At 46.1% G+C, this 27,520-nt stretch overlaps 1 protein-coding gene across 2 annotated transcripts in view; it reads left to right on the top strand.

Annotated features, from left to right (window-relative positions):
- LOC124039435 (LIM domain and actin-binding protein 1-like) overlaps positions 1-27,520 on the top strand; it is a 50,774-nt gene that overhangs the window by 10,087 nt on the left and 13,167 nt on the right. For both annotated transcript variants that reach the window (XM_046355399.1, XM_046355398.1), the window contains exons 5-7: positions 9,394-9,475; positions 20,213-20,355; positions 21,496-21,543. In XM_046355399.1, coding sequence (XP_046211355.1) covers positions 9,394-9,475; positions 20,213-20,355; positions 21,496-21,543 — 273 coding nt within the window. The remainder of the gene's footprint in view (positions 1-9,393; positions 9,476-20,212; positions 20,356-21,495; positions 21,544-27,520) is intronic.

Genomic DNA, 27,520 nt, shown 5'->3' with positions numbered 1-27,520 from the left:
AGTGTGTCCAGTCAGTGTGTGGGTAGAGTCCAGTCAGTGTGTGGGTAGAGTCCAGTCAGTGTGTGTGGGTAGAGTCCATTCAGTGTGTGTGGGTAGAGTCCAGTCAGTGTGTGGGTAGAGTCCAGTCAGTGTGTGGGTAGAGTCCAGTCAGTGTGTGGGTAGAGTCCAGTCAGTGTGGGTAGAGTCCAGTCAGTGTGTGGGTAGAGTCCAGTCAGTGTGTGGGTAGAGTCCAGTCAGTGTGTGGGTAGAGTCCAGTCCAGTGTGTGGGTAGAGTCCAGTCAGTGTGTGGGTAGAGTCCAGTCAGTGTGTGGGTAGAGTCCAGTCAGTGTGTGGGTAGAGTCCAGTCAGTGTGGGTAGAGTCCAGTCAGTGTGTGGGTAGAGTCCAGTCTGTGGGTAGAGTCCAGTCAGTGTGTGGGTCCAGAGTCCAGTCTGTGGGTAGAGTCCAGTCAGTGTGTGTGGGTAGAGTCCAGTCAGTGTGTGGGTAGAGTCAAGTGTGTGGGTAGAGTCCAGTCAGTGTGTGGGTAGAGTCCAGTCAGTGTGTGGGTAGAGTCCAGTCAATGTGTGTGGGTAGAGTCCAGTCAGTCAGTGTGTGGGTAGAGTCCAGTCAGTGTGTGGGTAGAGTCCAGTCAGTGTGTGGGTAGAGTCCAGTCAGTGTGTGTGGGTAGAGTCCAGTCAGTGTGTGGGTAGAGTCCAGTCAGTGTGTGGGTAGAGTCCAGTCAGTGGGTAGAGTCCAGTCAGTGTGTGTGGGTAGAGTCCAGTCAGTGTGTGTGGGTAGAGTCCAGTCAGTGGGTAGAGTCCAGTCAGTGTGTGGGTAGAGTCCAGTCAGTGTGTGGGTAGAGTCCAGTCAGTGTGTGGGTAGAGTCCAGTCAGTGTGTGGGTAGAGTCCAGTGTGTGGGTAGAGTCCAGTCAGTGTGTGGGTAGAGTCCAGTCAGTGTGTGGGTAGAGTCCAGTCAGTGTGTGGGTAGAGTCCAGTCAGTGTGTGGGTAGAGTCCAGTCAGTGTGTGGGTAGAGTCCAGTCAGTGTGTGGGTAGAGTCCAGTCAGTGTGTGGGTAGAGTCCAGTCAGTGGGTAGAGTCCAGTCAGTGTGTGGGTAGAGTCCAGTCAGTGTGTGTGGGTAGAGTCCAGTCAGTGGGTAGAGTCCATTCAGTGTGTGTGGGTAGAGTCCAGTCAGTGTGGGTAGAGGTCAGTGTGTGGGTAGAGTCCAGTCAGTGTGTGGGTAGAGTCCAGTCAGTGTGTGGGTAGAGTCCAGTCAGTGTGTGGGTAGAGTCCAGTCAGTGTGTGGGTAGAGTCCAGTCAGTGTGTGGGTAGAGAGTCCAGTCAGTGTGTGGGTAGAGTCCAGTCAGTGTGTGGGTAGAGTCCAGTCAGTGTGTGGGTAGAGTCCAGTCAGTGTGTGGGTAGAGTCCAGTCAGTGTGGGTAGAGTCCAGTCAGTGTGTGGGTAGAGTCCAGTCAGTGTGTGGGTAGAGTCCAGTCAGTGTGTGGGTAGAGTCCAGTCTGTGTGGGTAGAGTCCAGTCAGTGTGTGGGTAGAGTCCAGTCAGTGTGTGGGTAGAGTCCAGTCAGTGTGTGGGTCAGTGTGTGGGTAGAGTCCAGTCAGTGTGTGGGTAGAGTCCAGTCAGTGGGTAGAGTCCAGTCAGTGTGTGGGTAGAGTCCAGTCAGTGTGTGGGTAGAGTCCAGTCAGTGTGTGGGTAGAGTCCAGTCAGTGTGTGGGTAGAGTCCAGTCAGTGTGTGGGTAGAGTCCAGTCAGTGTGTGGGTAGAGTCCAGTCAGTGTGTGGGTAGAGTCCAGTCAGTGTGTGGGTAGAGTCCAGTCAGTGTGTGGGTAGAGTCCAGTCAGTGTGTGGGTAGAGTCCAGTCAGTGTGTGGGTAGAGTCCAGTCAGTGTGTGGGTAGAGTCCAGTCAGTGTGTGGGTAGAGTCCAGTCAGTGTGTGGGTAGAGTCCAGTCAGTGTGTGGGTAGAGTCCAGTCAGTGTGTGGGTAGAGTCCAGTCAGTGTGTGGGTAGAGTCCAGTCAGTGTGTGGGTAGAGTCCAGTCAGTGTGGGTAGAGTCCAGTCAGTGTGTGGGTAGAGTCCAGTCAGTGTGTGGGTAGAGTCCAGTCAGTGTGGGTAGAGTCCAGTCAGTGTGTGGGTAAAGTCCAGTCAGTGTGTGTGGGTAGAGTCCAGTCAGTGGGTAGAGTCCATTCAGTGTGTGTGGGTAGAGTCCAGTCAGTGTGTGGGTAGAGTCCAGTCAGTGTGTGGGTAGAGTCCAGTCAGTGTGTGGGTAGAGTCCAGTCAGTGTGTGGGTAGAGTCCAGTCAGTGTGTGGGTAGAGTCCAGTCAGTGTGTGTGGGTAGAGTCCAGTCAGTGTGTGTGGGTAGAGTCCATTCAGTGTGTGTGGGTAGAGTCCAGTCAGTGTGTGGGTAGAGTCCAGTCAGTGTGTGGGTAGAGTCCAGTCAGTGTGTGGGTAGAGTCCAGTCAGTGTGTGGGTAGAGTCCAGTCAGTGTGTGGGTAGAGTCCAGTCAGTGGGTAGAGTCCAGTCAGTGTGTGTGGGTAGAGTCCAGTCAGTGTGTGTGGGTAGAGTCCAGTCAGTGTGTGTGGGTAGAGTCCAGTCAGTGGGTAGAGTCCATTCAGTGTGTGTGGGTAGAGTCCAGTCAGTGTGTGGGTAGAGTCCAGTCAGTGTGTGGGTAGAGTCCAGTCAGTGTGTGGGTAGAGTCCAGTCAGTGTGTGGGTAGAGTCCAGTCAGTGTGTGGGTAGAGTCCAGTCAGTGTGTGGGTAGAGTCCAGTCAGTGTGTGGGTAGAGGCCAGTCAGTGTGGGTAGAGTCCAGTCAGTGTGTGGGTAGAGTCCAGTCAGTGTGTGGGTAGAGTCCAGTCAGTGTGTGGGTAGAGTCCATTCAGTGTGTGGGTAGTGTCCAGTCAGTGTGGGTAGAGTCCAGTCAGTGTGTGGGTAGAGTCCAGTCTGTGGGTAGAGTCCAGTCAGTGTGTGGGTAGAGTCCAGTCTGTGGGTAGAGTCCAGTCAGTGTGTGTGGGTAGAGTCCAGTCAGTGTGTGGGTAGAGTCAATGTGTGGGTAGAGTCCAGTCAGTGTGTGGGTAGAGTCCAGTCAGTGTGTGGGTAGTGTGTGGGTAGAGTCCAGTCAATGTGTGGGTAGAGTCCAGTCAGTGTGTGGGTAGAGTCCAGTCAATGTGTGGGTAGAGTCCAGTCAGTGTGTGGGTAGAGTCCAGTCAGTGTGTGTGGGTAGAGTCCAGTCAGTGTGTGGGTAGAGTCCAGTCAGTGTGTGGGTAGAGTCCAGTCAGTGGGTAGAGTCCAGTCAGTGTGTGTGGGTAGAGTCCAGTCAGTGTGTGTGGGTAGAGTCCAGTCAGTGGGTAGAGTCCATTCAGTGTGTGTGGGTAGAGTCCAGTCAGTGTGTGGGTAGAGTCCAGTCAGTGTGTGGGTAGAGTCCAGTCAGTGTGTGGGTAGAGTCCAGTCAGTGTGTGGGTAGAGTCCAGTCAGTGTGTGGGTAGAGTCCAGTCAGTGTGTGGGTAGAGTCCAGTCAGTGTGTGGGTAGAGTCCAGTCAGTCAGTGTGGGTAGAGTCCAGTCAGTGTGTGGGTAGAGTCCAGTCAGTGTGTGGGTAGAGTCCATTCAGTGTGTGGGTAGAGTCCAGTCAGTGGGTGGGTAGAGTCCAGTCAGTGTGTGGGTAGAGTCCAGTCAGTGTGGGTAGAGTCCAGTCAGTGTGTGGGTAGAGTCCAGTCAGTGTGTGGGTAGAGTCCAGTCAGTGTGTAGGTAGAGTCCAGTCAGTGTGTGGGTAGAGTCCAGTCAGTGTGTGGGTAGAGTCCAGTCAGTGTGGGTAGAGTCCAGTCAGTGTGTGGCTAGAGTCCAGTCAGTGTGTGGCTAGAGTCCAGTCAGTGTGTGGGTAGAGTCCAGTCAGTGTGTGGTTAGAGTCCAGTCAGTGGGTGGGTAGAGTCCAGTCAGTGTGTGGGTAGAGTCCAGTCAGTGTGTGGGTAGAGTCCAGTCAGTGTGTGGGTAGAGTCCAGTCAGTGTGTGGGTAGAGTCCAGTCAGTGTGTGGGTAGAGTCCAGTCAGTGTGTGGGTAGAGTCCAGTCAGTGTGTGGGTAGAGTCCAGTCAGTGTGGGTAGAGTCCAGTCAGTGTGTGGGTAGAGTCCAGTCAGTGTGTGGGTAGAGTCCAGTCAGTGTGTGGGTAGAGTCCAGTCAGTGTGTGGGTAGAGTCTAGTCAGTGTGTGGGTAGAGTCCAGTCAGTGTGTGGGTAGAGTCCAGTCAGTGTGTGGGTAGAGTCCAGTCAGTGTGTGGGTAGAGTTCAGTCAGTGTGTGGGTAGAGTCCAGTCAGTGTGTGGGTAGAGTCCAGTCAGTGTGGGTAGAGTCCAGTCAGTGTGTGGGTAGAGTCCAGTCAGTGTGTGGGTAGAGTCCAGTCAGTGTGTGGGTAGAGTCCAGTCAGTGTGTGGGTAGAGTCCAGTCAGTGTGTGGGTAGAGTCCAGTCAATGTGTGGGTAGAGTCCAGTCAGTGTGGGTAGAGTCCAGTCAGTGTGTGGGTAGAGTCCAGTCAGTGTGTGGGTAGAGTCCAGTCAGTGTGTGGGTAGAGTCCAGTCAGTGTGTGGGTAGAGTCCAGTCAGTGTGGGTAGAGTCCAGTCAGTGTGTGGGTAGAGTCCAGTCAATGTGTGGGTAGAGTCCAGTCAATGTGTGGGTAGAGTCCAGTCAGTGTGTGGGTAGAGTCCAGTCAATGTGTGGGTAGAGTCCAGTCAGTGTGGGTAGAGTCCAGTCAGTGTGTGGGTAGAGTCCAGTCAGTGTGTGGGTAGAGTCCAGTCAGTGTGTGGGTAGAGTCCAGTCAGTGTGGGTAGAGTCCAGTCAGTGTGTGGGTAGAGTCCAGTCAGTGTGGGTAGAGTCCAGTCAGTGTGTGGGTAAAGTCCAGTCAGTGTGTGTGGGTAGAGTCCAGTCAGTGGGTAGAGTCCATTCAGTGTGTGTGGGTAGAGTCCAGTCAGTGTGTGGGTAGAGTCCAGTCAGTGTGTGGGTAGAGTCCAGTCAGTGTGTGGGTAGAGTCCAGTCAGTGTGTGGGTAGAGTCCAGTCAGTGTGTGTGGGTAGAGTCCAGTCAGTGGGTAGAGTCCATTCAGTGTGTGTGGGTAGAGTCCAGTCAGTGTGTGGGTAGAGTCCAGTCAGTGTGTGGGTAGAGTCCAGTCAGTGTGTGGGTAGAGTCCAGTCAGTGTGTGGGTAGAGTCCAGTCAGTGTGTGGGTAGAGTCCAGTCAGTGTGTGGGTAGAGTCCAGTCAGTGGGTAGAGTCCAGTCAGTGTGTGTGGGTAGAGTCCAGTCAGTGTGTGTGGGTAGAGTCCAGTCAGTGGGTAGAGTCCATTCAGTGTGTGTGGGTAGAGTCCAGTCAGTGTGTGGGTAGAGTCCAGTCAGTGTGTGGGTAGAGTCCAGTCAGTGTGTGGGTAGAGTCCAGTCAGTGTGTGGGTAGAGTCCAGTCAGTGTGTGGGTAGAGTCCAGTCAGTGTGTGGGTAGAGTCCAGTCAGTGTGTGGGTAGAGGCCAGTCAGTGTGGGTAGAGTCCAGTCAGTGTGTGGGTAGAGTCCAGTCAGTGTGTGGGTAGAGTCCAGTCAGTGTGTGGGTAGAGTCCATTCAGTGTGTGGGTAGTGTCCAGTCAGTGTGGGTAGAGTCCAGTCAGTGTGTGGGTAGAGTCCAGTCTGTGGGTAGAGTCCAGTCAGTGTGTGGGTAGAGTCCAGTCTGTGGGTAGAGTCCAGTCAGTGTGTGTGGGTAGAGTCCAGTCAGTGTGTGGGTAGAGTCAATGTGTGGGTAGAGTCCAGTCAGTGTGTGGGTAGAGTCCAGTCAATGTGTGGGTAGAGTCCAGTCAATGTGTGGGTAGAGTCCAGTCAGTGTGTGGGTAGAGTCCAGTCAATGTGTGGGTAGAGTCCAGTCAGTGTGTGGGTAGAGTCCAGTCAGTGTGTGTGGGTAGAGTCCAGTCAGTGTGTGGGTAGAGTCCAGTCAGTGTGTGGGTAGAGTCCAGTCAGTGGGTAGAGTCCAGTCAGTGTGTGTGGGTAGAGTCCAGTCAGTGTGTGTGGGTAGAGTCCAGTCAGTGGGTAGAGTCCATTCAGTGTGTGTGGGTAGAGTCCAGTCAGTGTGTGGGTAGAGTCCAGTCAGTGTGTGGGTAGAGTCCAGTCAGTGTGTGGGTAGAGTCCAGTCAGTGTGTGGGTAGAGTCCAGTCAGTGTGTGGGTAGAGTCCAGTCAGTGTGTGGGTAGAGTCCAGTCAGTGTGGGTAGAGTCCAGTCAGTGTGTGGGTAGAGTCCAGTCAGTGTGTGGGTAGAGTCCAGTCAGTGTGTGGGTAGAGTCCATTCAGTGTGTGGGTAGAGTCCAGTCAGTGGGTGGGTAGAGTCCAGTCAGTGTGTGGGTAGAGTCCAGTCAGTGTGGGTAGAGTCCAGTCAGTGTGTGGGTAGAGTCCAGTCAGTGTGTGGGTAGAGTCCAGTCAGTGTGTAGGTAGAGTCCAGTCAGTGTGTGGGTAGAGTCCAGTCAGTGTGTGGGTAGAGTCCAGTCAGTGTGGGTAGAGTCCAGTCAGTGTGTGGCTAGAGTCCAGTCAGTGTGTGGCTAGAGTCCAGTCAGTGTGTGGGTAGAGTCCAGTCAGTGTGTGGTTAGAGTCCAGTCAGTGGGTGGGTAGAGTCCAGTCAGTGTGTGGGTAGAGTCCAGTCAGTGTGTGGGTAGAGTCCAGTCAGTGTGTGGGTAGAGTCCAGTCAGTGTGTGGGTAGAGTCCAGTCAGTGTGTGGGTAGAGTCCAGTCAGTGTGTGGGTAGAGTCCAGTCAGTGTGTGGGTAGAGTCCAGTCAGTGTGGGTAGAGTCCAGTCAGTGTGTGGGTAGAGTCCAGTCAGTGTGTGGGTAGAGTCCAGTCAGTGTGTGGGTAGAGTCCAGTCAGTGTGTGGGTAGAGTCTAGTCAGTGTGTGGGTAGAGTCCAGTCAGAGTACTAGACCTAGTACTAGTGACCCAAAAACATGATTTTAAAAAATTGTACTAGCTACCGTGGTGCAAAAATGAACCATGGTGTACAATAAAAACAACATGACTTTGTACTAGCAGCATGTATTGTAACTATGAGTTAATAGGGTACACTACACTACTAGACCATGTCTGTGTCTCACCATTAACTATGAGTTAATAGGGTACACTACACTACTAGACCATGTCTGTGTCTCACCGTTAACTATGAGTTAATAGGGTACACTACTAGACCATGTCTGTGTCTCACCGTTAACTATGAGTTAATAGGGTACACTACACTACTAGACCATGTCTGTGTCCCACCGTTAACTATGAGTTAATAGGGTACATTACACTACTAGACCATGTCTGTGTCCCACCGTAGTGTAGTAGTGTAGTGTACCCTATTAACTCATAGTGAAAAACCACAACAGACATGGTCTAGTAGTGTACCCTATTAACTCATAGTTAACGGTGGGACACAGACATGGTCTAGTAGTGTACCCTATTAACTCACAGTGAAAAACCACAACAGGCATGGTCTAGTAGTGTACCCTATTAAACCTTGGGACCTGGATAGGGTATGGTGAGAAGAATGAAGGGAGTCTGAAACCTTGAAGATTTAAAAAACGTTTATCAGGTGCTTCTCTCTTCAATACAGTTTTCAGTTGTCTCTCTAAATCAACTGACTTGGCTACTCATTTACAATTGTAAATAACCAACATACCAAAACACAATGAGTAAAAAGGTATTCATTATCATCTTATCCCATAGATAGATTTTCATCATGTAAATTCTCAACATATTATCCCTAAAACAGTTAGTTATATTGTTTACACCGTGTGGAAGTTCCTTGGTCCTGTCGCCATGACTACAACAGGCTAGCTTGACTGGAGCTAACTTTAGCTGATGTTAGCTTCTATGCTAACAGACTTTTACATTAAAACGTTTAAAAAAAAACTATTTTATCATTACACTCCACTTAACTTGGTGTCTCCTATCCTCTGCTTTATAACTCGCTCACCGTGATGATGAGGTTTAAAATTCAGTTGGCTCTCGTTCAACTGACTCACTGACTAGGCAGGTTAGTGTGAGAGTGAGAGTGAGTGAAGCAACCACTAGAGCGAAACAAAGGCAACACCCCTTGACTATAAATACTGTAAATGATTACAACATGCCAGAGATTAAGCTGGCATATATCTGACATTCTCCCACATATAATTAAGCAATAAGACACGGGGGGTGTGGTGTATGGCCTATATACCGCGGCTTCTTATGCACGGCGCATCGTGGAGTGCCTGGACACAGCCCTTACCGTGGTAATATTGGCCATCTACCACAAACCCCAGAGGTGCCTTATTGCTATTATAAACTGGTTACCAATGTAATTAGAGCAGTAAAAATACAAGTCTAATCATACCCGTGGTCTACGGTCTGACATACCAATCAGCATTCAGGGCTGGAACCACACGGTTTATAATGTGTGGTGGTTCATTTCTTTACTATCAAATGAGGAGAGATGGGGACCAATGGGAACCAATGGGGAGAGATGGGGTCCAAAGGGGAGAGATGGGGACCAATGGGGAGAGATGGGGTTTGTATGTGGCTGCTAAGAAATGGAGCTGTGTTTGCCTGTGATCAGGGGTGTATTAATTCCGCGGATTCTGTTGAAAAACATTTCTTAAATGGAAACAAACGGAATCTAACGGGGATAAACATACCTGCATTTGTCCAATAGAAACTCTCGTTTGCGACTTGGATTAATGATAACACCCTAGATCAACTAGATGCAGGCAAGAATGTGCAAGGCGGTATTGAATGTGTCACCTTGATTACTAACATTTTTCTCTCGACCTGTGCACATAGGCTAGGTTGTAGCAACCTCTTGATGGTTATACAGAAAATTTGAGTATCATGTAGTAGCCTAAACCTATCGATGTTACATTGAGCTGGGTGAATGGAATATGAATGACAGTCATCCAATATACTGTAATAGAAATAAGGCCATGCTCATTAAAAAAATGTCTCGTCCTCCCTGATCTTAAATGGCACGGGCCGCCACTGGTCTACAGGTGTGTGGAGGTTAGCCAATCTAAAGGTGCGTGTGTATTGATTAATCACTTTACTGGGTTAATTTGGCTAGCAGAGGACAGTGTCCATGGTATTATTCCAGTTACCATGGTATTATTCTAGTAATCATGATATTATTCTAGTAATCATGATATTATTCCAGTAATCATGGTATTATTCTAGTAATCATGGTATTATTCAGTTACCATGGTATTATTCCAGTTATCATGGTATTATTCCAGTAATCATGGTATTATTCCAGTAACCACGGTATTATTCCAGTAACCACGGTATTATTCCAGTAACCATGGTATTATTCCAGTAACCATGATATTGTTCTACTGCTAATATACCGTATCATGTCTGGTGGTTAGCAGTGACATCATACAAACTTTGTCATGTCTGTCCCCCGAGGTTGGGAGAATGACGCGCTCAGAGAGGAGAAAGACCATCAGTGGTATCAACCTGGAAAAGATATCTACAGCATCTCAGGATGGTGAGTAACTACAGAACTGTCCTAGTCATCATATCACGTGATTACATTTCATCAGCAATGTACAGCAATGTATATATTTCACTCATGTCATACAGACCCCCACAACAGTCAACCTACTGTATCTACACTAAATATACACAAAAGTATGTGGACACCCCTTCAAATGACTGGATTCGTCTTTATCAGCCACACCCGTTGCTGACAGGTGTATAACATTGAGCACACAGCCATGCAATCACCATAGACAAACACTGGCAGGAGAATGGACTTACTGAAGAGCTCAGACTTTCAACGTGGCACCGTCATAGCACAAGTCAGTTCGTCAAATTTCTGCCCTGCTAGAGCTGCCCCAGTCAACTGTATGTGCTGTTATTGTGAAGTGGAAAAGTCTTTGAGCAAAAACAGCTCAAACAGCGAAGTAGGCCACACAAGCACACAGAGTGGGATCGCCGAGTATTGAAGCGCATAGAGCATAAAAATCATGTCCTCGGTTGCAACACTCACTACAGAGTTCCAAACTGCTTCTGGATGCAACTTCAACACAAGAACTCTTTGTCGGGAGCTTCATGAAATGGGGTTCCATGGCCGAGCAGCAGCACACTAGGCTAAGATCACCATACACAATGCCAAGCGTCGGCTGGAGTGATGTAAAGCTCTCCACCATTGAACTCTGGAGCAGTGGGAATGTGTTCTCTGGAGTGATGAATCACGCTTCACCATGTGGCAGTCCGACGGACAAATCTGGGTTTGGTGGATGCCAGGAAAACACTACCTGCCCCAATGCATAGTGCCAACTGTAAAGTTTGGTGGAGGATGAATAATGGTCTGGAGCTGTTTTTCATGGTTTGGACCCCTTAGTTCCAGTGAAGGAAAATCAATGCTACAGCATACAATGACATTCTAGACGATTCTGTGTGTTGTGGTAACATTCTGGAGAAGGCCCTGTCCTGTTTCAGCATGACAATGCCCCCGTGCACAAAGCGATGTCCATACAGAAATGGTTTGTTGAGATCGGTGTAGAGGAACTTGACTAGCTTGCACAGAGCCCTGACCTCAACCCCATCGAACACCTATGTGATGAATTGGAATGCCGAAAGGCCAGCCAGTCCTAATCACCCAACATCATTACCCGACCTCACTAATGCTCTTGTGGCTGAATGGAAGCAAGTCCCACAGCAATGTTCCAACATCTAGTGGAAAGCCTTCCCAGAAGAGTGGAGGCTGTTGTAGCAGCAAAGGGGGGGACCAACTCCATATTAAAACCTTCCCAGAAGAGTGGAGGCTGTTATAGCAGCAAAGGGGGGACCAACTCCATATTAAAGCCTTCCCAGAAGAGTGGAGGCTGTTATAGCAGCAAAGGGGGGACCAACTCCATATTAAAGCCTTCCTAGTAGAGTGGAGGCTGATATAGGGGGGACCAACTCCATATTAAAACCTTCCCAGAAGAGTGGAGGCTGTTATAGCAGCAAAGAGGGGGACCAACTCCATATTAAAACCTTCCCAGAAGAGTGGAGGCTGTTATAGCAGCAAAGAGGGGGACCAACTCCATATTAAAACCTTCCCAGAAGAGTGGAGGCTGTTGTAGCAGCAAAGAGGGGGACCAACTCCATATTAAAACCTTCCCAGAAGAGTGGAGGCTGTTATAGCAGCAAAGGGGGGACCAACTCCATATTAAAGCCTTCCCAGAAGAGTGGAGGCTGTTGTAGCAGCAAAGAGGGGGACCAACTCCATATTAAAGCCTTCCCAGAAGAGTGGAGGCTGTTGTAGCAGCAAAGAGGGGGACCAACTCCATATTAAAGCCTTCCCAGAAGAGTGGAGGCTGTTGTAGCAGCAAAGGGGACCAACTCCATATTAAAGCCTTCCCAGAAGAGTGGAGGCTGTTGTAGCAGCAAAGGGGGGGACCAACTCCATATTAAAGCCTTCCCAGAAGAGTGGAGGCTGTTATAGCAGCAAAGAGGGGGACCAACTCCATATTAAAACCTTCCCAGTAGAGTGGAGGCTGTTATAGCAGCAAAGGGGGGACCAACTCCATATTAAAGCCTTCCCAGTAGAGTGGAGGCTGATATAGGGGGGACCAACTCCATATTAAAGCCTTCCCAGTAGAGTGGAGGCTGATATAGGGGGGACCAACTCCATATTAAAACCTTCCTATCACATAGGTTTCTTAGCAGATGTTATTGGTCACATGGTTAGCAGATGTTATTGGTCACATGGTTAGCAGATGTTATTGGTCACATGGTTAGCAGATGTTACTGGTCACATACATATGGTTAGCAGATGTTATTGGTCACATACACATGGTTAGCAGATGTTATTGGTCACATACACATGGTTAGCAGATGTTATTGGTCACATACACATGGTTAGCAGATGTTATTGGTCACATACATATGGTTAGCAGATGTTATTGGTCACATACACATGGTTAGCAGATGTTATTGGTCACATACACATGGTTAGCAGATGTTATTGGTCACATACACATGGTTAGCAGATGTTATTGGTCACATACACATGGTTAGCAGATGTTATTGGTCACATACACATGGTTAGCAGATGTTATTGGTCACATACACATGGTTAGCAGATGTTATTGGTCACATACACATGGTTAGCAGATGTTATTGGTCACATACACATGGTTAGCAGATGTTATTGGTCACATACACATGGTTAGCAGATGTTATTGGTCACATGGTTAGCAGATGTTATTGGTCACATACACATGGTTAGCAGATGTTATTGGTCACATGGTTAGCAGATGTTATTGGTCACATGGTTAGCAGATGTTATTGGTCACATACACATGGTTAGCAGATGTTATTGGTCACATACACATGGTTAGCAGATGTTATTGGTCACATACACATGGTTAGCAGATGTTATTGGTCACATACACATGGTTAGCAGATGTTATTGGTCACATACACATGGTTAGCAGATGTTATTGGTCACATACACATGGTTAGCAGATGTTATTGGTCACATACACATGGTTAGCAGATGTTATTGGTCACATACACATGGTTAGCAGATGTTATTGGTCACATACACATGGTTAGCAGATGTTATTGGTCACATGGTTAGCAGATGTTATTGGTCACATGGTTAGCAGATGTTATTGGTCACATACACATGGTTAGCAGATGTTATTGGTCACATACATATGGTTAGCAGATGTTATTGGTCACATACACATGGTTAGCAGATGTTATTGGTCACATACACATGGTTAGCAGATGTTATTGGTCACATACACATGGTTAGCAGATGTTATTGGTCACATGGTTAGCAGATGTTATTGGTCACATACACATGGTTAGCAGATGTTATTGGTCACATGGTTAGCAGATGTTATTGGTCACATACACATGGTTAGCAGATGTTATTGGTCACATACACATGGTTAGCAGATGTTATTGGTCACATACACATGGTTAGCAGATGTTATTGGTCACATACACATGGTTAGCAGATGTTATTGGTCACATACACATGGTTAGCAGATGTTATTGGTCACATACACATGGTTAGCAGATGTTATTGGTCACATACACATGGTTAGCAGATGTTATTGGTCACATACACATGGTTAGCAGATGTTATTGGTCACATGGTTAGCAGATGTTATTGGTCACATACACATGGTTAGCAGATGTTATTGGTCACATACACATGGTTAGCAGATGTTATTGGTCACATACACATGGTTAGCAGATGTTATTGGTCACATGGTTAGCAGATGTTATTGGTCACATACACATGGTTAGCAGATGTTATTGGTCACATGGTTAGCAGATGTTATTGGTCACATACACATGGTTAGCAGATGTTATTGGTCACATACACATGGTTAGCAGATGTTATTGGTCACATACACATGGTTAGCAGATGTTATTGGTCACATACACATGGTTAGCAGATGTTATTGGTCACATACACATGGTTAGCAGATGTTATTGGTCACATACACATGGTTAGCAGATGTTATTGGTCACATACACATGGTTAGCAGATGTTATTGGTCACATACACATGGTTAGCAGATGTTATTGGTCACATACACATGGTTAGCAGATGTTAATGAGACTAAGAAATGCTTGTGCTTCTAGTTCCGACCATGCAGTAATATCTAACAAGTAATCTAACAATTTCACAACAACTACCTAATACACACAAATACCCACAAATGTAAAGGATTGAATAGAATATGTACATATATGGATGAGCGATGGCCGTGCGGCATAGGCAAGATGCAGTAGATGGTATAGAGTAGAGTATATACAGTGGGGCAAAAAAGTATTTAGTCAGCCACCAATAGTGCAAATTCTCCCACTTAAAAAGACGAGAGAGGCCTGTAATTGTTACGGTTTTCATGTGGTGAAGGAGAGTCGGACCAAACTGCAGCGTGTATATTGCGATGTTTAATAAACAACGTAGACACGAAAAAACACAAACACTACAAAACAATAAACGTAACGAAAACCGAAACAGCCTATACTTTGTGTAAACTAACACAGAACAAGGACATCTGGACACTAAGGACAATCACCCACAACACCACCAAAGAATATGGCTGCCTAAATATGGTTCCCAATCAGAGACATCGATAAACACCTGACTCTGATTGAGAACCACTCCAGACAGCCATAGACTCTGCTAGATCACCCCACTAGCTACAATCCCACTATATACCAAAACCCCAAGACAAAACACACCACAATACAAAAACCCCATGCCACACCCTGGCCTGACCCAATACATAAAGATAAACACAAAATACTTTGACAGTAATTTTCATCATAGGTACACTTCAACTATGACAGACAAAATGAGAGAAAAAAATCCAGAAAATCACATTGTAGGATTTTTAATGAATTTATTTGCAAATTATGAAAATAAGTATTTGGTTGATTTCTTTAGATTTTCCCATGATGTCAAGCAAAGAGGCACTGAGTTTGAAGGTAGGCCTTGAAATACATCCACAAGTACACCTCCAATTGACTCAAATGATGTCAATTAGCCTACCAGAAGCTTCTAAAGCCATTACATAATTTTCTGTAATTTTCCAAGCTGTTTAAAGGCACAGTCAACTTAGTGTATGTAAACTTCTGACCCACTGGAATTGTGATACAGTGAATTATAAATGAAATAATCTGTCTGTAAACAATTGTTTGTATTGTGCACAAAGTAGTTGTCCTAACCGACTTGCCAAAACTATAGTTTGTTAAAACAAGAAATTTGTGTAGTGCTTGAAAAACGAGTTTTAATGACTCCAACCTAAGTGTATGTAAACTTCTGACTTCAACTGTAGGTATTCCTCTTGTTCAGTTGGGATAGGGCAGTGTGCAGTGTAATGGCTTTAGAAGCTTCTGATAGGCTAATTGACATCATTTGAGTCAATTGGAGGTGTACCTGTGGATGTATTTCAAGGGCAGTGTAATGGTGATTGCACCGGCAGTGGACCTATTGGGGCGGTAAGCAAATTGGAGTGGGTCTAGGGTATCAGGTAAGGTGGTGGTGATATGGTCCTTGACTAGTCTCTCAAAGCACTTCATGATGACAGAAGTGAGTGCAATGGGGCGATAGTCATTTATTTCAGATACGTTATCTTTCCTGGGAACAGGAACAATGGTGGCCATCTTGAAGCACGTGGGGAAAACAGACTGGGATAAGGAGAGATTGAATATGTCCGTAAATACACCAGCCAGATGGTCTGCGCATGCTCTGAGGACGCGGCTAGTTTGGGCAGACAGCCTTGCGAGGGTTGACTGCGGCGAAGTAGAGCCCGCAGGTTTTGGTAGCGGGCTGTGTCAGAGGCACTATATTGTCCTCAAAGCGAGCAAAGAAGTTGTTTAATTTGTCTGGGAGCAACTTGGCTGGATTTCTTTTTGTAATCTGTGATTAACTGTAGTCCCTGCCAAGTACGTCTCATGTTTGAGCCATTGAATTGCGACTCTACTTTGTCTCTATACTGATGCTTTCCTTGTGGAGGGAATAGCTGCACTGTTTGTATTCTGTCATGTTTACGTTCGCCTTGCCATAATTAAAAGCGGTGGTTCGTGCTTTCAGTTTTGCACGAATGCTGCCATTAATCCACAGTGTCTGATTTCAAATATGCTTTACAGCAAAAGCACCACAAACTACTATGTTAGGTCACCACCAAGCCACAGAAAAACACAGCCATTTTTCAAGCCAAAGATAGCGATCACAAAAATCACAAATATAGATCAAATTAATCACTAACCTTTGATGATCTTCATCAGATGACACTCATAGGACTTCATGTTACACAATACATGTATGTTTTGTTTGATAATGTGCATATTTATATCAACATTTGAGTTTACATTGGCGCGTACATTCACTAGTTCCAAAAACATCCAGTGATTTTGCATAGCCACATCATTCAAGAGAAATACTCATCATAAATGTAGATGATAATACAAGTTATACACATGGAATTATAGATATACCTCTCCTTAATGCAACCGCTGTGTCAGATTTTTTAAAAACGTTACGGAAAAAGCAAACACATGCAATAATCTGAGACGGAATTAGTCAAATTAGCCACCATGTTGCCGTCAACATAAACAAGAAATGACATGATAAATATTCCCTTACCTTTGATGATCTTCATCAGAAAGCACTCTCAGGAATCCCAGGTCCACAATAAATGTTTGTTTTGTTCGATAATGTCCATTATTTGTGTCCAAATACCTCCTTTTGTTAGCGTGTTTGGTTTACATATCCAAACGCTCGTCCTGGTCAGCGTTACGTCGGACAGAAACTTCAAAAAGTTATATTACAGGTCGAAGAAACATTTCAAACTAAGTACAAAATCAATCATTAGGATGTTTTTAATATATATCTTCAATAAAGTTCCAACCGGAGTATCTAGTGGAAGCCCTAGGAAGTGCAACTTCATTAATATCTCAAGTGGATTTCAATGAGAACTGTGTTGAATACATACCCGCCTCAGATTTCTCACTTCCTTTTTTGATTTCTCCTCAGGTTTTTGCCTGCAATATGAGTTCTGTTATACTCACAGACGTCATTCAAACAGTTTTAGAAACTTCAGAGTGTTTTCTATCCAATCCTAATAATAATATGCATATATTAACAACTGAGACTGAGGAGCAGGCCATTTACTTTGGGCACCTTGTTCATCCAAGCTACTCAATACTGCCCCCCAGCCATAAGAAGTTAAAATCCCCAGCTACAATACATGCAGCCTCAGAATGTGTGGTTTCCAGTGTACATAGAGTCCAGTGTAGTTCTTTCAGGTCCAACGAGGGATCTGCTGGGGGGGGATATACACGGCTGTGACTATAATCGAAGAGATATCTTTTGGAAGATAATGCAGTCGGCATTTGATCATAAGGAATTATAGGTCAAGCGAACAAAAGAACTTGAGTTCCTGTATGTTGTTGTGATTACACCATGAGCCGTTAATCATAAGGCATACGACCCCGCCCTTCTTCTTACCGGAGAGATGTTTGTTTCTGTCGGCGCGATGCATAAATAAACCAGGTGGCTGTACCGACTCTGACAACATATCCAGAGTGAGCCATGTTTCCGTGAAATAGAGAACGTTATAATCTCTGATGTCTCTCTGGAAGGCAACTCGTGCCCTAATTTCGTATACCTTGTTGTCTAGAGATTGGACATTGGCGAGTAATATGCTAGGAGGCGTATTACAGTAGTTGTCTATGTTGTCTTTGGGTTTTTATAAGCCAATAGATCTAGGGCTGAAGTGAGGTGAGGTTCTTCTATAGACTCTACTGTGTGAATCATAAGGCTCTGATTATTCTATAGACTATACTGTGTGAATCACAAGGCCCTGATTCTTCTATAGACTCTACTGTGTGAATCACAAGGCCCTGATTCTTCTATAGACTCTTCTGTGTGAATCACAAGGCCCTGATTATTCTATAGACTCTACTATGTGAATCACAAGGCCCTGATTCTTCTATAGACTCTACTGTGTGAATCACAAGGCCCTGATTCTTCTATAGACTATACTGTGTGAATCACACGGCCCGGATTCTTCTATAGACTCTACTGTGTGAATCAGAAGGCCCTGATTCTTCTATAGGCTCTACAACATTTGCATAGAAGAAGCAACCTCTTCTTTTCGAAAAGATTGTGCTGTGTCTTTAAGAAATGAATGACTTCATCATTCTTGAGGCAGAATGTGGCTATTGAATCTGTTTGTGGCTGTGGAATCTGACTTTGTGGCTGTGGAATCTGAATTTGTGGCTGTGGAATCTGAATTTGTGGCTGTGGAATCTGACTCTGTGGCTGTGGAATCTGACTTTGTGGCTGTGGAATCAGACTTTGTGGCTGTGGGATCTGACTTTGTGGCTGTGGAATCTGACTCTGTGGCTGTGGAATCTAGTGGAAACCAGACGGGAGGCAAAGAATGATGAAGAAGTGAATGACTTTTTGGTGACGAGTGAGACAGAGTGAATTAATAAAGTTTTTAGTGACAGCCAGGTTTGAAATCAGCATATTTTGTGCTGGTTATCACAAATAAAGTACTACTGAAGTCAGCTGTAAGCTAACACAGAAAGTTAGACTACAATTAAAGCTGGAGGCATCCGGTTTAGTCATGCATTGGAAAGTGTTCTAGCCTGTAGGAACATTGTTTTGTGAACAGTAATTAACAGTTCTACATGCTATGTTGCATTATTCAAGTTTGTTAACTTGTGTACCACATAATTGGGGACTGGGGAGCTAAGGCAGGCCAGACAGCTGCATCAGTGAATGAGTTGGTGGAGCAGGCTGTTGGCTCTATAAAGGGCTTGCAGCAGTGAATGAGTAGGTGGAGCAGGCTGGTGGCTCTATAAAGGGGCTGCAGCAGTGAATGAGTAGGTGGAGCAGGCTGTTGGCTCTATAAAGGGGCTGCAGCAGTGAATGAGTAGGTGGAGCAGGCTGTTGGCTCTATAAAGGGCCTGCAGCAGTGAATGAGTAGGTGGAGCAGGCTGTTGGCTCTATAAAGGGGCTGCAGCAGTGAATGAGTAGGTGGAGCAGGCTGTTGGCTCTATAAAGGGCCTGCAGCAGTGAATGAGTAGGTGGAGCAGGCTGTTGGCTCTATAAAGGGCCTGCAGCAGTGAATGAGTAGGTGGAGCAGGCTGTTGGCTCTATAAAGGGCCTGCAGCAGTGAATGAGTAGGTGGAGCAGGCTGTTGGCTCTATAAAGGGGCTGCAGCAGTGAATGAGTAGGTGGAGCAGGCTGTTGGCTCTATAAAGGGCCTGCAGCAGTGAATGAGTAGGTGGAGCAGGCTGTTGGCTCTATAAAGGGCCTGCAGCAGTGAATGAGTAGGTGGAGCAGGCTGTTGGCTCTATAAAGGGCCTGCAGCAGTGAATGAGTAGGTGGAGCAGGCTGTTGGCTCTATAAAGGGGCTGCAGCAGTGAATGAGTAGGTGGAGCAGGCTGTTGGCTCTATAAAGGGGCTGCAGCAGTGAATGAGTAGGTGGAGCAGGCTGTTGGCTCTATAAAGGGCCTGCGCTGTGTCAGGGGATTATTACATAATTACCTGATTTGTTTGATATTAATAGTAAACTGTTATATATTTAACTAAGAGTAAGACTGGCCTGCTAAGGCTGAGTTTTATGGTGTACACTTTAGCACCCTGCAGTTAGTCTGGGCGTCTGGTTAAGGAATGGGTTTTGCTAATGATAGCTTGAGCTGACAATGGACTTGGTGATAAATATCTAAAAGCTGGCATTCTATAGACAAGATGTGATGTGTGTTACCCGAGACAGAGAGAGCCTGGAAGAGTTCAGTCAACAATGCCTCATTTTCTCATCTTCCTGGCATCTGGGAAACTAAGCCGGGTTGGTGGTAAATCAACATGCCGTGCAGATAACCAGGAGATGGCCCAAGGTGGCTTATGGGAAGGGTAGAAATGACCGACTGAGCATTTAGGGCCAATATAAGATCTCTGTTTTTTTCATTATCAGCTAAGCTCTCAGCAACACAACTTAGAGTGTGCGGTCGACGGTTTTATCATTGCAATAATTAATCGATGTTGAATAAAGACGATTGTTTGAATAATTGTCCAAGTTTCTCTCAGTACGGAAATTTCCACTACAGCTGATACAGACTTGATCCTCTCAATCACACGAGACACGTTTGGCAGAAGTAAAGACACTACAGTATGAAGATAGGCAGAAACTGCTTGTCCAATAGAAATCCCTGATCACACTTGTAGGTGATGTCATTGCCGCGTTGGCTAGCTAAGCTCGTGCGTAGAAACAGGACATCGTGTCTAACGGTCGTGCAGGCCATCAAATCAAAGGCAGTCCGTCGATATAAAGCTGTTTTTGACGAAGATGAAAACGTTGGTAGTAATAACACGTTCCAACTACTGACGACATCCAATCAGGGCCTTTAGATTTGGAGAAAATAAACAGCTAAGGAAGAATTCTTCACTTCTCTCATTGACTTCCCAAACCACAAACCGCTGTCTGATCTGCTTGGTCTGCTTCACACGCGTTCCCGGAAGTCTCACCATGTTACTCCTCTGGGTTTAGAAACGCTGTGAGTGGACGGAGGCGTAATAGGTTAGGGTTACACACAGTACATTAAGATACGCTATCATCACAATGATGTGGGGTAAAACTGTGAAATGTATAAATTTGCTGTGCATCACAGCTAAGAATGTCTTGTAAGATATCAATGGGAAAGTGTGTGCAAAAAAAAACTGTTTGTCCCTCTGATATTTCCGTAGATGACAAGAGGAAGTCGATCTCAGACCTCCGTGACGCCGGTTCCTCCTCCTTCAGCCCAGAGAGGGAGAAACCGTCCGCTTCTGTCTCTGTCAGAGCCATATCTGCTCTCTATCTGTCCAAGGTAGCAGCTGCAGAGTCAACGGTCAGTACTCCTTCCCTCGCTCCGCTGAGATGTGTCTCATTGGCCCTGGGGTTAGAGGTGTTACAGTATTTTATCTATGAGCTATAGAACTATGTCCATCTTATCTCAAGGATCTATACATCAGGACTCTCCAACCATGGGGCGGCAGCGTAGCCTAGTGGTTAGAGCGTTGGACTAGTAACCGTAAGGTTGCGAGTTCAAACCCCGAGCTGACAAGGTACAAATCTGTCGTTCTGCCCCTGAACAGGCTGTTCCCAGGCCGTCATTGAAAATAAGAATATGTTCTTAACTGACTTGCCTGGTTAAATAAAGGTAAAAAAAATTAAAATAAAAAAAAAGGTTCCTGGAGATCTATCGTCCTGTAGGTTTTAACTCCAACCATGTTCCAGGAAATCTATCGTCCTGTAGGTTTTAACTCCAACCATGTTCCAGGAAATCTACCTTCCTGTAGGTTTTAACTCCAACCATGTTCCAGGAAATCTATCGTCCTGTAGGTTTTAACTCCAACCATGTTCCAGGAAATCTACCTTCCTGTAGGTTTTAACTCCAACCATGTTCCAGGAAATCTATCGTCCTGTAGGTGAGTTGGAGTGGGATCTCCAGGAACATAGTTGGAGTTAAAACCTACAGGAGGGTAACTCCAGGAACAGGGTTGGAGTTAAAACCTACAGGAGTATAACTCTCCAGGAACAGGGTTGGAATTAAAACCTACAGGAGGGTGAATCTCCAGGAACATGGTTGGAGAGTCCTGCTATAGCTCCATGTCTGTCTTCTGTAGGATCTATATCCACAACACACAGAAGACACAAGTCTCCACAACACACAGAAAACATATCCACAACACACAGAAAACATATCTGTCTTAGACAGTGCTGTACTTTGGTGTCAGAAAACATCAATGCCTCTGGTGTCCACAACACACAGAAAACATGAAGGCCTCTGGTGTCTCCACAACACACAGAAAACATGAAGTCCTCTGGTGTCCACAACACACAGAAAACATGAAGTCAGATCACCGAGAAGCCAGTCGAAAAATATACAGTACTATAACTGTTATGTAATTATAGTGATTATCCTTACAAATAATAATAATTATATTAGTTTGTCATATTGAACTAATATTATGATGTTTCCCTGCAGACTCAAGATCCATCCTCTCCAACCAAGAGAGGAGTGAAACCCTCCAAGGTAGGCAGAGGAGTCCTGTTGTCTTCTTAAACGTCTCAGAGTTGGCATGACGAGGTGCAAGGTGTATTTTAGAAGGATTGTTTGTTTGGCTTGAAGGTAATGTTGTTTTGCTGTTGATTTTGTTGTAATATAATGGGATTTTGTCAAACCATAACCATACAAACACTGAAAAATATGAGTACGCCTGCTTTCACTGAGGAATGTGACTTACGGCACCGATTGTTTTGGAGTTCAGCGAACAGAATGTTAGGAGTTCACCTAACAGAATGTTTGGAGTTCAGCTAACAGAATGTTTGGAGTTCACCTAACAGAATGTTTGGAGTTCACCTAACAGAATGTTTGGAGTTCAGCTAACAGAATGTTTGGAGTTCAGCTAACAGAATGTTTGGAGTTCAGCTAACAGAATGTTTGGAGTTCAGTTAACGGAATGTTTGGAGTTCACCTAACAGAATGTTTGGAGTTCACCTAACAGAATGTTTGGAGTTCAGCTAACAGAATGTTTGGAGTTCAGCTAACAGAATGTTTGGAGTTCAGCGAACAGAATGTTTGGAGTTCACCTAACAAAATGTTTGGAGTTTAGCTAACATAATATGACTTGGTTTGTAGAAGCTGTTTGCAAAGAAGTATCTTAATGACTTGGTTGGAGCTGGGGTTGGAGTTGGGGCTGGGGTTTGGGGAAATGTGAAGAGAACATCAGCTTTGTTTCAGCAGCCATTGGATAGCCAGAACATTCAAGAGGAGAGGGTTAACGGGGCCACGGACAAGGTGGAGAGGGCTGATGCTGCTCATGGGGAACTTACTGAGTGTGAGGAGGAGGAGTTGGTCACATTGGACGTCCAATCTGCTAAGAGGGTGTTTGAGAGCCAGCAGCTCGACACCCTTTTGGCCAGCCAAGATTAACTTGTAGCCCTGAACAAGGCCATCGTGTCGGAGGACAAGTGAGGAGCAATTCCTAAGAGAAAACAAGTGTTTGAGAAGAGAAGCAGTAAGACAGTTCAGAGAGTGATTAAAAGCACATTTGTTTTACAAATCTTGATGTGAGTTCTCAATCCGGGGGAGAAGCTCTGGATGCCGGATGTAACAATGCACACACTTAGTGAGGTCCATGATGGGGTCTCCACAGTCAAACACATCTTTGAGAGAGTCACAGTGCGCTTCAACAGCAGACGTTGACATTGAAACTAGTCTAACAAGTCAAAAGTATCAGTGCACTCTATTTGAAAGCAGTCCTTTCAGAGAAATGAACATAACAGGATGTCTATCACATCTGTAGGAACCAAAGCCCCAGAATAACCCTTCACCTCAAGGAGACTTAGCTCCAGACAGATGGGTCCAGGAGGAGACGTTAGTGTTAGAGGCTACTGTTAGGAACAGAGCTCAGCTGTTTAACTCCATGCTGTTCAACCTGATCAAGCACCAGAACAGAGTGGAGATAGAGACAGTGGCAGAGAGCATCAACAACACAATGAACTCTCTCCATCACTTCAACGTCCTCCATTCCCACGGATCCATCATCGAGGCTAGTGAGACAAGAAGGGGTCAGAAGGCTAGGTATGGGCTGACCTCCGTCCCAACGCCAGAGATAGAACAGGATGAGGTGGCTGAGGGCAGGGTTAAGAACTTTATCCTCCAGCTGTTGCCCCGGGCAACCCTTAAGCATCAGGTAGCAGGGGAATGTGGAGGTCACCATGGTGACAATACCTGTCTATCGGGTACATCTGGTTTTAAAGATAAAGAGTACAGAACAACTCATATTCTCCAACTCACTGAGGACATCCTCAGTCAGGACAGCTCTCTGAGGACATCCTCAGTCAGGACAGCTCTCTGAGGACATCCTCAGTCAGGACAGCTCTCTGAGGACATCCTCAGTCAGGACAGCTCTCTGAGGACATCCTCAGTCAGGACAGCTCTCTGAGGACATCCTCAGTCAGGACAGCTCTCTGAGGACATCCTCAGTCAGGACAGCTCTCTGAGGACATCCTCAGTCAGGACAGCTCTCTGAGGACATCCTCAGTCAGGACAGCTCTCTGAGGACATCCTCAGTCAGGACAGCTCTCTGAGGACATCCTCAGTCAGGACAGCTCTCTGAGGACATCCTCAGTCAGGACAGCTCTCTGAGGACATCCTCAGTCAGGACAGCTCTCTGAGGACATCCTCAGTCAGGACAGCTCTCTGAGGACATCCTCAGTCAGGACAGCTCTCTGAGGACATCCTCAGTCAGGACAGCTCTCTGAGGAAAGTAGTAGTTATACAGGAGGATGGTCAGGAACGGGCTGAGGTCACCATTAACTCCTTGTAGAGGAGAGGTGGAGAGGTACCTCCCACCCGCAGGAACAGAGGATGGAGACAAACGTCCTAGACGTAGCTGCAGGAGGTGACAAGAATAAAACAGAGACTAGTCATGTAAGGAGAGGCGATGTGAAGTCAACCGTCAGCCTTGTCTTGGCCACCAGTCAGAACCTCTCAGACCCAGCCTATTACAGACCCAGCCTATTACAGACCCAGCCTATTACAGACCCAGCCTATTACAGACCCAGCCTATTACAGACCCAGCCTATTACAGACCCAGCCTATTACAGACCCAGCCTATTACAGACCCAGCCTATTACAGACCCAGCCTATTACAGACCCAGCCTATTACAGACCCAGCCTATTACAGACCCAGCCTATTACAGACCCAGCCTATTACAGACCCAGCCTATGAGGTCAAGGGGAATGTCACAGTTATTTAGGAGCTGCATTGAGAAGGGTGATCTGGAGTATTTCAAGAACCTGCAAGTCCAGCCAGAGAGGAGGAGGAGGAGGAACTCCAGAACCAGACTGACATTGTAACGGGTGTCTACACAGAGCCAAAGACACATTATCTTCAACAACAACCAGAGGACCCTATGTAGCAGAACGATCCGGAGTCCCAGTTGATGTGAAGAAACTGAAGAGCATGTTCTCAGCCAACCAGAGCTCTGTCCAACAAAAGGAGAATCCACTTTGTCAAGGACCGGCAGGCCAAAGTACCATACCTGCAGAAAGGAATGGTTTTCCAGGACGCGACATCAACGCACCTAGACACTCACCTGGGCCGGTGAAGAATCAAAGCTTGAGACACTCTCCTGAGCTGGTGAAGAATCAGTGCTGTTTTGAATTCAAAGAAAATTGTACCTACACACTGAAGAAGGCAGTAATGCCGAAACATCTGTGTACCCTATCCCAGATGCACTAAAACATTTAAAACATTAAATAATGAAGTAAGATTTATGCGACATATTTTTGAGTGCAAACCCATTAGACCTCTTTGAGGGAGATGCTAAGGTGGGATGCTGAAGCCTCAGGATTAAACACATGACCTTAAATGTAGCGTCCCAGAAGACACCTGTCCACCTCGAGAAACAGAAGGAAGAGATCATAGTGGAAATGCTGGATGAGGAAGACAGAATCTCAAACCTCCAGGCTGCCATCTACACCCACCAACAAGCCAGCATGAAGGCCAGGGCCCATCAACACGCAGTAGTTAGAGAAACAGGTCAAAGCTGTTCAACAGGCAGTAGTTAGAGAAACAGATCAAAGCTGTTCAACAGGCAGTAGTTAGAGAAACAGGTCAAAGCTGTTCAACAGACAGTAGTTAGAGAAACAGGTCAAAGCTGTTCAACAGGCAGTAGTTAGAGAAACAGGTCAAAGCTGTTCAACAGGCAGTACCAGAGAAACAGGTCAAAGCTGTTCAACAGGCAGTACCAGAGAAACAGGTCAAAGCTGTTCAACAGGCAGTAGTTAGAGAAACAGGTCAAAGCTGTTCAACAGACAGTAGTTAGAGAAACAGGTCAAAGCTGTTCAACAGGCAGTAGTTAGAGAAACAGGTCAAAGCTGTTCAACAGGTGGCACTACATTTTGATTGAGGAAATGATGACGTCCTTTACATATATTTTTGCTCTGCCTTATCTATAACAAAATCCCCACTGCAAGTCAGACTTGTGACACTGGGGACACGGCTCTGAGAGGCTACACCAAACGCTACCACGCAGCCGGGCCGGTGCATAGCAAGGAACAGCCGGCGACCTGCCACTGACAAATGACCCGCCATCACCCACCCCCCTGCGCTTCTCTCTCGCTCTTCACATTCAGCGAGAGACAGACATGGGGTCCATAATAAACCCCAGGAAGAGTAGCTTCTGCCTTGGCAGGAACTAATGGGGATCCATAATAAACCCCAGGAAGAGTAGCTTCTGCCTTGGCAGGAACTAAAGGGGATCCATAATAAACCCCAGGAAGAGTAGCTTCTGCCTTGGCAGGAACTAATGGGGATCCATAATAAACCACAGGAAGAGTAGCTGCTGCCTTGGCTGGAACTAATGGGGATCCATAATAAACCTCAGGAAGAGTAGCTGCTGCCTTGACAGGAACTAAAGGGGATCCATAATAAACCCCAGGAAGAGTAGCTGCTGCCTTGGCTGGAACTAATGGGGATCCATAATAAACCTCAGGAAGAGTAGCTGCTGCCTTGACAGGAACTAAAGGGGATCCATAATAAACCCCAGGAAGAGTAGCTTCTGCCTTGGCAGGAACTAATGGGGATCCACAATAAACCCCAGGAAGAGTAGCTGCTGCCTTGACAGGAACTAAAGGGGATCCATAATAAACCCCAGGAAGAGTAGCTGCTGCCTTGGCAGGAACTAATGGGGATCCATAATAAACCCCAGGAAGAGTAGCTGCTGCCTTGACAGGAACTAATGGGGATCCATAATAAACCCCAGGAAGAGTAGCTGCTGCCTTGGTAGGAACTAATGGGGATCCATAATAAACCCCAGGAAGAGTAGCTGCTGCCTTGGCAGGAACTAATGGGGTTACATAATGAATAAAAATATCTTATCAAGTGTTTTATTGTATCAGAAAATACCCTATAATATTTATTATCAGCCAGTAGTGTTGTGATGGTATTGAATCAGTCAGTACTGTTGTGAGGGTATTGAATCAGTCAGTAGTGTTGTGATGGTATTGAATCAGTCAGTAGTGTTGTGAGGGTATTGAATCAGTCAGTAGTGTTGTGAGGGTATTGAATCAGTCAGTAGTGTTGTGATGGTATTGAATCAGTCAGTAGTGTTGTGAGGGTATTGAATCAGTCAGTAGTGTTGTGAGGGTATTGAATCAGTCAGTAGTGTTGTGATGGTATTGAATCAGTCAGTAGTGTTGTGAGGGTATTGAATCAGTCAGTAGTGTTGTGAGGGTATTGAATCAGTCAGTAGTGTTGTGATGGTATTGAATCAGTCAGTAGTGTTGTGATGGTATTGAATCAGTCAGTAGTGTTGTGATGGTATTGAATCAGTCAGTAGTGTTGTGAGGGTATTGAATCAGTCAGTAGTGTTGTGATGGTATTGAATCAGTCATTGCCATCTAACAGGAGTCAGATCTCTATCATGTTGGAGTCAGATCTCTATCATGTTGCAACAGGAGTCAGATCTCTATCATGTTGCAACAGGAGTCAGATCTCTATCATGTTGCAACAGGAGTCAGATCTCTATCATGTTGCAACAGGAGTCAGATCTCTATCATGTTGGAGTCAGATCTCTATGATGTTGGAGTCAGATCTCTATCATGTTGCAACAGGAGTCAGATCTCTATCATGTTGGAGTCAGATCTCTATGATGTTGGAGTCAGATCTCTATCATGTTGGAGTCAGATCTCTATCATGTTGGAGTCAGATCTCTATCATGTTGCAACAGGAGTCAGATCTCTATCATGTTGCAACAGGAGTCAGATCTCTATGATGTTGGAGTCAGATCTCTATCATGTTGGAGTCAGATCTCTATCATGTTGCAACAGGAGTCAGATCTCTATCATGTTGGAGTCAGATCTCTATCATGTTGGAGTCAGATCTCTATCATGTTGGAGTCAGATCTCTATGATGTTGGAGTCAGATCTCTATCATGTTGCAACAGGAGTCAGATCTCTATGATGTTGCAACAGGAGTCAGATCTCTATGATGTTGGAG

The sequence above is a fragment of the Oncorhynchus gorbuscha genome, linkage group LG07, assembly GCF_021184085.1.
Source record: "Oncorhynchus gorbuscha isolate QuinsamMale2020 ecotype Even-year linkage group LG07, OgorEven_v1.0, whole genome shotgun sequence".
In the NCBI taxonomy this organism is placed as follows: Eukaryota; Metazoa; Chordata; class Actinopteri; order Salmoniformes; family Salmonidae; genus Oncorhynchus; species Oncorhynchus gorbuscha.
Note: the sequence above shows the minus strand (reverse complement) of the source record. Positions and strands in the feature narration are given on the sequence as shown.